Below are 9,717 nucleotides of genomic sequence, written 5' to 3'. Positions count from 1 at the left end.
AGGTTCACAGCCTCTACTCCAAATGTGAGGATATTAGATCTCAACATGCTGCTTCCCTAGCCATGTGGCACGGAGATGTGTTGTTTTGGGTTTCCTAATTAGGCCAAGGGCGTACACCTTTTTTTTTGCTATAATCTTCTTTCCAACTCTCTCTCTAACTACTAACCTACACAGTTTCACCAGCTACCCTACAAGCGCACCAGCTCTTGAAATCAGTAAAGGTAAGCTCTCTACAGTCATGAGTTCCATTCTTGAAAGAGCTTATAAGCTTGCTAACTAGAGATTAGCAATATACAGACTTCCTTGTGAGATTCCCTTTGCAAAAAGAGCTTTGAAGCCACTTTTAGCAGGCTGATATAGAGTTCAAGAGCATTGCTAGATATTTCCTCCGAACAATTTTGTGTGTTGTGTGGCTAGATTTTCTCCAATATCCTGGCTTATTTCCCCAGCAGCTCCTACCTCGCAGCCTCACTATGTTGGCTTTCAACCAGATCATCAAGAAGCAAGCCATTGGCAAGGTGGTGAAAGATGGAGTGGAGTATGTGCTTTCCGTGGCGACTGAGATGAGTGACTGGACACGCCCAGAGGGTGTTGCTGAGATGATTGGCAAGAGAGCTGACCCAATTATTCAGAATTCAAAAACACCACTGCCCCCTGGTGCTGTTGAAATATGTGTCAGGTATGTTATAAGCCCTCGCCTGCTCAGCTTATAAGCATGCTGGGAGTAATGCTGATAACAATCCACGCAATAGGGAGCCTGAGCATAAGAATGAAGCCAGTAATGATCAGAGAACCCATTTAACTGGCATCACTTTGTTCAAAAATGGTGATGGCACAACTCTGCACTTTGAGAAAAAAGAAAATGACAAGTCAAAATAAGGATGCTCAAAGTCTCTTTAGATGGAAGATGAAAGATTAATAAGATTCTAGGGGCACTTGAACTCTTCAAAACTCCAATTTGCTGATGAATGTAAGGGGATGTGGGCATTCCTGGGAGAGAGTTCAGGGTTGAGTGCTGGCATCTCCTTGGATATAAGGCATATTCAGGTGACCAATGCTGCGGGTGTTGTTGGCTGATGTTTTCATGTTATGTTGAAGTTGCCTGTATCCTTTTCAATGCTTAGCTTGCTTATTTTGAGATTGTTGTTGGGTTCTAACCCCAGTTACATACTTTCATTACCCCTATGAAACAAAGTCCTGCATCAGCTCTTTGGACTGTTCATTCTATCCACCTGCTTATTCAATTTCATTAAACCACTTGTCTTCAAGAAGCTCTTTTGCTGTTGGTCTATCCCTGGGGTCCATCTTCATAATCCTCAAAATAAACTCCCTGTCCTCTGGTGAAATCTCTTTTTGACTAGCATACTGGAAAGGCTTCAATTGGTCTGACGGCACAGAAGCCATAATATATCTCAGAATCGCCAATGTTTCCCGATCAGCAAGGTCAAAGTATGAACAGGGGTATGGCCCGAAAAAGATGTGGTATTTTGCAAGGATATTGAGTTCATATTCATCGTGACCCCGAGGAACTTTGGGTTTGAATATGAAGAAATTGTCGCCCCAGATCATGGATATAACCTTTGTTGATAAACAGTTAACATTGGCCTTTGTTAGGAGAAAGACTTGAGCTAGGGGTGTTTGATAAGTACCATTGTTCCAAAGGACCAAATGTCAGTTGGTGGGCCCCATTGCAGTCCCAGTTGTGCCTCTGGGCTCCGCCAGATTGGAGTACCAATCCCATCACATTCCTGGCAGTACCGAGAGGTAATGTGGACAGTACTCTCCAAGTCAGCGAGCTGAATGTCAGTAAAACGTAGCCCACTCTCACCCTGAGAAGAGGGGGCAAAGTTAACTAGGACATTGTCCATTTTGACATCTGTAGAGTCCATCCTGTCAGAACCTAGGAACACACAGGTTCATCCGGGAAAATTCTAACCTGTGTGCACAAATCCATCTTCATGCAGCAGCTTCAACGCTGTAAGGACCCTTTTCGATACATATTTGATCTCTTTCGTAGTTAGCTTCTTCTTGTTGGAACTGGCGAGTAGGTCATCTTCTAGATGCCTCAAGACAATAGCTGGCGGGTCGGTAGGCTCCACTATTTCATCGATCAACGGACGTAGGTACTGTGTTCGAGATTGGAACTTCTTGAGAACATCTCTCTCATTGGTGATGCGGAGATCGTTGCGTGCGGATTTGATCACGACAGTCTGCCCAATTTTGCATCTAATAAAACAAGGTATATGTAAACACCAGGAAAGCACGCCAAAATTATTGCTCAATGTAAGTAGCGAAAGATAGAAATACCGTCCAAGCCAAACCGAATCTCCAAGCTGCCTTGTGATGGTGTACGTGCTGATAGCGCCGATGAGGATCTGGCCCAGCTTCAGGAGTGGAGAAGCCGATGAACTTGATGAGCCAGCGACGGACTGACCCAACTTTCCAAGAGAGGAGTGGGTTGTCATTATTATTATTGCGGACTCGAGAAGAGGCGGGTCATGCAAGGACAACGAAGTCGATGCGCGACTTTACCATGTACGTTCCAATAAAGTCCAGGGAACGAGGAAGGGGCACGCTCTGGCACAATGTACCTGGAGTCAGTTGAAAAAGCGTTGATTAATGGCTTCTCCTCAAAAAGCGGCTGATGCAATCCTCCAAACAGGGCTTTGTTTTTGATGTTTTGCGCTCGGTTGACAAGGCCATGGCAGCTTAGGCTAACGGAAAAATGATGACCCGGGGGCTTAGACCCGGTTTGAGTACTCGCTTCCGCTGACGCCATCGTGTTCTATGCCGCCAATTACCCCCTAGATGGCTATCGAAGACACGGTAACGCTTCCATGGCACCTATACCTACTAACGCAATGGTCCCCCAAACCATTACCCGCGGAGCACTGCGCTGTTAATATTATTGGCGAACTTATCCCAATCCTTGTAGACATTTAGGGTATGGCGAAGCTTTTGTGCGGCCCACAAGCTCTCCACTTTTGGCCATATGGCATCGATGCTGTCAACGCCCCACGTAGCGACAAGCCTACTCCCGCGAGCGTTACAGAATTACGAGGATTCCTAGGGCCTGCTGGATATTTCCGAATACTCATAGAGCATTACAGTTGGATAGCCGAACCTTTACATTATCTGCTTCGACGAAATGTTACATGGACATGGACTGAAGGGCATCAGAATCTGCAGGGCTGTCACTGAACTGCTCCGTTCCAGATTTCAAGAGGGCGCTAGTCGGATTGACCAGCACGCTGGTGAATCAAATGGACCAATCAGAAGACAGGGACAATTTTGCACCGGGAGTTCGGATTTTCCGACTTCCGCTTTCCAATCGGGACAGCGTCACGGCTCACTGCAAACATTTCACACGCGATATTAATGCCAGCTTAAATCAACAGCATAGAGCATGTCCTCAACTGCTCTGACAAGCTTCCAGTGGTTTTTCTATACCTGCTACACAGCTAATCCTCGCTCCCTGAGCCTTCGACCCCCCAGCGGCATCCAACCCTCCCCCAGCCCTACAGACATGTCTCCTTCTCCTCCCGGGATACCGGCAGAGCTCCTTCCAGAAGTGGAACAACAGATACCAGGCGACTTACTAGGAGCCGGGCCTGCAGCCGTTCGAACACTGAATGCTAGAGAGGAGAATGTTCAGGGAAGAATGGTAAGAGGAGAATACTAGAGAACTAAAGAACTTTGTCCGACCGGCTTCATCCTGCAGCCACCAGCCACCACCTCTCCCCGCTGAAGCCTGTTCCATTGCAAATTCGGACGACCCGGACAATGGTCAGGAGAGCGACGCCAATGCTTTCCACCCTGCCCGTCCCGATCCCGCTGCAATAGGTATACTGGTGACTTGTGTATCGTCGAACACCACAAACATAGCAGCGCGAATATGAAGTTGAAGCCATGTCATCAATGCACATTTTAGTGTATGTGTTATATCTGCAGGCTGACGGAACGGCCCGGGAAGTTCACATGGTTGGTAACGCCTCAACCGATCCATGCGTGGCTTGTTTATGTAGAGAAATGAACGGTAGAAAAGTTAGAAATGCGGCAACACATACTCCAGAAAAAGAGGACAGCACTTCACAGGTTAGTAACAGTTCTAACATAATTTTATCAATTTATTCAACTTCAGAAAAGTAACAAAATTTGATAAGACTCTTTATATAATTAGATTATATTGCAAGCTATTAGCTACTTAAGTCTATCTATTGATAATATTAATATATTTCCTGTTTCTTATCTGAATTAAGTGGTGAATTTAGCAGACTTGCAATTTCTTCTCATATAATCTCTGGAGTATCTTGATTATCTTGATTATCTTGAATAACCTTCTTGATTAACATACAATATGAGTGCTTTATTCAGTATATATATCTTGTCTTTATATTTAAGCAGTATAATCTTCTTTATTATAAATGTATAGAGCTACAATTATTAATAATAATATATATTCTAAGCAATATTGAAAACTTATTGTACCTCAATCTTTGTTAAAGATATAGCCAGAATATCTCTTATTATTTAAGCAATAGTTGAAAAATCAGACTTTAGTATTCTCCACTATTCCAGAATTAGAGCTTAAGATAATGCCAAATTCTTATTATTTAAATATTACTGTATTTGACTTTGAAAATTTGCTTGTCTTTGATAAAGTCTTTCAAAAATTATTTGCTTAATATTCTAGAGAGGTTAGTAAAAAGAAAATTAGAACAATGCTTATAATATATATACATCATTTATATCAAGTATTGCTTCTCTTGACTGTTTATGTTTCTCATAATACTTTTTGTAAAACCTCAAAATATATTATCAGTATATTTCACACTTATTACTGATTTAATTTTCTAAATTATATGCTCTTATGCAATATGATAAAGAAAGAGGAGCAGCTATAACTAGCAGCTTACTTTTTAAATACACAGTATTACTATAGTATTTCTGGAATTTTAAGTTAGGAGCTTTAATAGCTTTTTTAATATTCTCTCTTATTGTTAACTACTGAGTCTTGTTCTCTTTTCTTTTTAAATGCTGAAAAAAATAATTGTAGATTACTTATATTAGATGAATTATTGAGCCTGTTGTTTTGAATAGTATCTTGATAAATTAACTGAATAGCTGCAACAGTTCAACTATATACTCTAGCTGCTTTTAGTCATAGTTCAATAAGTAAGATCTTTTATATTTTGATGATAAGTTCTGGATTCATAAGTTCCCGGCTTGTTGAAGCAATAAGACACAGATACATATACTATAAATGGAATTTCATCTTCTGTAAACATCTTGATTCTTGAATCATCTTGCACTAGTTCTCTTATTAATATTCTTGGAAATATGCAGTAAGTTAGGGGGAAGCATTGATTGCATTGGCAACAATTATTATTATTATTATTATTATTATTCATTATAGTCTTATGTAGTCAGTGACTATAAAGACTACCTAGCAGCTGATCTGTTAGAATCTAATTAATGTACATTATAGAAACTGTAAAAGAAAGAGAATTTAAAGTATTTCAAGGTAATATAAGATGTTCTTTCACAAAAGTCAAATAACAGATAGTATATGAAATCAATTTCAAGAAAACAAAGTTTCTTATAGCAGTGTGATGTAAATAAAGAAAAAAAAGTTAACAAATTTGAGAAAGCTACTGTCTAGTAGCTATTTCAGTACATTTGAGAAATAAAACTAGCTATTTTAGGCCTAATTCAGTTTCTAAAATAAAACTTAAAGATAGTTAAGAAATATCAAGTTCTTGTTAAATTTTTCTTCTTACAGTTTGATACGCTGAGCAATCTAATAATAGATGCTTGGATTTTCAACACAATTACAGAAAGAGCATAAATTAGAAGAGTAGTCAGATAATCTTATTAAATAAGATCTGAAATATCTATAATCAAGCTTTAATTAACAAATGGTTGGCCATATTTTTTTAGATATAGAAAGAGTAGATGCTTTCCATCTGGGTTTTACTTTAAATTAGGAGGAGTGGTTTGTAAACTTTTCTCTATTAAAAAGATCTTCATACCACTTTACCATTACTTATTCTTTGATTTGTCTCTTAATATAAGTAAGAGATATATATCTCTTTGAACAACCTTGATTTAATTTTGTAGCTCTCTTTACTGCTAGATCAGCTTCTTCATTTTCATGTATATTTACATGTGCAGAAACCCAATGAAGATGTATATTAATTTGCTAATTTTTAATATACTTAGCAGTTTTTCTTATAGACTGAAGATAATATAAGTCAGAATTAAGATCTTGATTCAAGAGTCTCTGAATAGTAGCTTGGCTATCAGAAAACACCCAGATATCTGATATTAATCTTGATTGAGATTGAGAAATAGAACTTGATAATTTAAATGCTTCATCTATAGCAAAAAGTTCTGCATTAAAGATTTCAAGATGTTTGCTTAGGTTTCATGAAAATCTAGTATTATCTTGTAGATTATATATACCAGCACTAGCATATTGATTTTCTTCAGCTTTGAATCCATTTGAATAAAGAATCAAAGATCTATTATCTAGATTTTTAATTCTATTCATGTGACTATTTTTAGCTGTTTTCTTGTCTGATTTTTCAATTTGAATATCTATTAGATTAGTGTTGTGTGTAACTGGAAACCTCCCTGAATCCTTTGGAATTTGAAGAGTACCAAAGAGCTTAAAGAGAGTAACAACAGATTGGAGATAGTGATCAATAGTTCAATAGTGCTCCAGTTGAGTGGGTAGTCTTGCTCTGATGATAAAGAGTTTCCATGCAGGTATATCAGAGTCAGAGCAAGACTATCATGCTTTTTCAAGAGTAGTAGAATCAGATACAATCATACAGTATCACAAGACTTTAATAATATAGAAAGTAATCAAGGTATGAAGATATTCAATTCAAAGATATCTATAAGATAGTAAGAAAAGTTGATTATAATAAACAAGTCCATTGGATCTCTGATAATAAGTATTCTTATATACATGATGCTCTTCTGGTGATACTTGTGATACTTTCTTTTAGATTACTTGTGTTGTAGTATCACAATATATGATACTCTCTTTCTTATATCTTATCTTGCTCATATCATCTTCTGGTTATATGACTTCTTATCTTAAGGTTTCTTCATAACAGTCTGTAACTCTGTCTTGTCAGATCTTGTTTAATTGTTCTGTATCTCTAACTGCTATACTGCAAGATTTATAATATCATTCTCTTCTTTTACAGTGTGTTGTCCTCAACTGCTCTGCTTCTTTTTTCTGAAATATAAAAGAGTGTTATCTTCTTCTTATGTTTTCTTGTGTTCTTCTTTCTTAAGTAAGTATCTTTATAGCTTAACTATAGCTTCCAAATCTGCTATTCACAAGAATGCTTTGGTTACTAATATTGAAAAATCAGGCTTTATTATGGTCTTCTCTTGTGTTTACTGTTCTTCTCTCAACAAGATGTGCATTATATTCTCTCATTCTTCTCAGTGTAGTGAATGTGTGCATTTCAGTTGTTTGTGTGTCTGTGATAACAGTCCTTCTGCTGAGGAGTGGCATTCTCTTGAGAAAGCTCAGGAGAAGCTAGAGTTGGAGAAACATCAAGCTCTCAAGAAATAGATTTGTATTTTGTTGACACTTCTTCATCTTCAAAAACAAGAGTCTCTCCTTAAATGTTGTGGTAGTGATATGATAGTTTGAGGTCTTTCTTCTTTGGAGAAATTGAAGTATCTGGAAGAGGAAGAGCAGAAAAGAGTGGCCAAACAGACAGAGATTCAGAATCTGCTTGCTTTATTAAATAATCTTTCTTCTTCAGATTCTCTTTCAGTTGTCTCTGATTTGTTTGTTAATGCTTTGCTGAGTAAGAGCATTATTAATGATATATCTCAACAATTGTCTGAGCATTTCTGAGATTTTTTGCTGGTTCTCAAATGTTTTCTAAGATATTATACTCTTTCCATTTCACTAAGTAGTGAAGTTCTCTACTGATTTTCTGATGATCTAGTATTTGTTCAACTTCATATTCTTGTTCTTTGTTAATCTCTGTGGGCATTTCTTTGGTATGTAGTGGTGCTTTTTCCAATAATGAGACACAGAATACTAGGTGTATCCTCATCTTCTTGAATAGCTGGAGTTTGTAATTGACTCTTCTGATCCACTTCATGATTTTGTATGATCTCAATTTTTTGAAATCAAGTTTTTTGCTTGGTTGTTTGGTTTTGATATTTCATCAAATTAGAAATACTTTTTCTCTCTCTTTCAGAGTTAGTGTCTTTTGGCATCTTCTGTTATAGTAGTGCTTCATTCTCTTATTTAGAAACTTGATGTTCAGTTTCATCTGATTCTACAGTTCTTATAGTTGTATTGCCATGAGTTCTGATTCTTGAGTCTTTTGTTATGCAATTCTTGACTATTTCTGTATTTCTGGTTCTCTGCTATAATTTATATAGAATAGTATTATTTCTGTAGTGGTGTTTTTTGCTTTATTGTATGCCAATTATGCTATAAGTAGTAGTGTAACATAATTATTCTGTTGGTAGTTAATATATTCTTACAGATATTGCTTCAAGATTTGGTTCAGTCACTCTGTCTGTTCATCTGTCTGTGAATGATAGGCTGTTGATATCTTCTGTTCAATTCCCAATTATGTCATCAATATTATCCAGAATTTGCTTATAAATCTAGTGTCTTGATTAAGGATTATCTTTTCTGACATTTTGTAATTAGCAAGCATGTTTTGTAACACTATCAGTATTGTGTCTGGTGCTGTTATTGCTTCTCTGAACAGTATGAAGTATCTGTACTTCATCAATCTGTCAGTAACTACTACTATTGAGTTATACTTCTTCCCTTTCATATTCTTCAAATTCAGAAGTTTTGTGGTGAAATCCATCACTATAGATCTCCATGATCCTCACAGTTGCAGTATTGGCTGTAGTTTTTTATATGGTCAGTGTTTGTTGGCTTTGCTTCATGCATATGTCTCACATTCTTTGACATGTTGTCAAATATTTATTCATATTCCTGGCCAATAGTAAGTTCTTATGATTTTCTTCATCATTTTGTTAATTCCAAAATGTTCTGCAGTGATTGTATTATGTTCTTGTACTATCACTTGCTTTTTGACTTCTCTGAATTCATATATCAGTCTATAATATAGTATCATTCTATCTTCTTTCTTAAAGTTGCTATTTTTCTTGTTAATCTTTTTCACATAATCATCTTTTTTCATTGCTTTTTTGATCTTTTCTTCAATATCTAATTCTTCTGTGGTGATTCTTGTCACTTTCAATGTCTGTTAGTTCAGAATCATATTCTTTGTTTCTTTTAACTTCTTGAAGAGTGTTCTTGAATCTTGTTCTTTTCTTATAAGATTCAGTCTTCAGCTTAATGTATTCATTCAGGCATTCTCTGTGTCTTTGCAGTGTCATATTCTGAAATTATAGTGTACCAGTACATCTGCATACTATCTGACTTGTCATTTTGTAAGCTCTTTAGTTGTCATAAAGTATTACAGATTGTCATAGTCTGAGATAATTTCCATCTGGTGTTGGTTTTCTTGTATTTTGATCTTTCATTTCTTCAGTAATGCCACTATTGCAAGTAGTTCTTTATTATGAATATTATAGTTTTTTTCTGCTGGTGTCATTATTATTGCATAGCATGTGACTAGTTATAGTCTTTCTTACTCATCTAGCTGTTGTAATCTTTCTGCTATCACACAGTTCAATGCATCTATA

At 36.8% G+C, this 9,717-nt stretch overlaps 2 protein-coding genes across 2 annotated transcripts; one reads left to right on the top strand and one right to left on the bottom strand.

The window, feature by feature from the left end:
* Window positions 1-473: 473 nt before the first annotated feature.
* Window positions 474-879, top strand: D8B26_007041 (uncharacterized protein; the record flags this gene model as incomplete). The annotated part of the gene is made up of 2 exons (XM_066125390.1): window positions 474-679; window positions 753-879. 2 exons carry the CDS (start codon window positions 474-476, stop codon window positions 877-879), a joined length of 333 nt encoding a protein of 110 aa, XP_065981472.1.
* A 22-nt stretch (window positions 880-901) lies between these two features.
* Window positions 902-2,662, bottom strand: D8B26_007040 (uncharacterized protein). The gene is made up of 4 exons (XM_066125389.1): window positions 2,308-2,662; window positions 1,937-2,226; window positions 1,650-1,876; window positions 902-1,578 (listed from the first exon to the last, which is right to left on the bottom strand). The coding sequence occupies exons 1-4, from the start codon at window positions 2,463-2,465 to the stop codon at window positions 1,237-1,239; spliced, it is 1,017 nt and encodes a 338-aa protein (XP_065981471.1). The 5' UTR covers window positions 2,466-2,662; the 3' UTR covers window positions 902-1,236.
* Between the last annotated feature and the right edge of the window lie 7,055 nt (window positions 2,663-9,717).

This window comes from Coccidioides posadasii, chromosome 4 (genome assembly GCF_018416015.2).
Source record: "Coccidioides posadasii str. Silveira chromosome 4, complete sequence".
Lineage (NCBI taxonomy): Eukaryota > Fungi > Ascomycota > Eurotiomycetes > Onygenales > Onygenaceae > Coccidioides > Coccidioides posadasii.
Note: the sequence above shows the minus strand (reverse complement) of the source record. Positions and strands in the feature narration are given on the sequence as shown.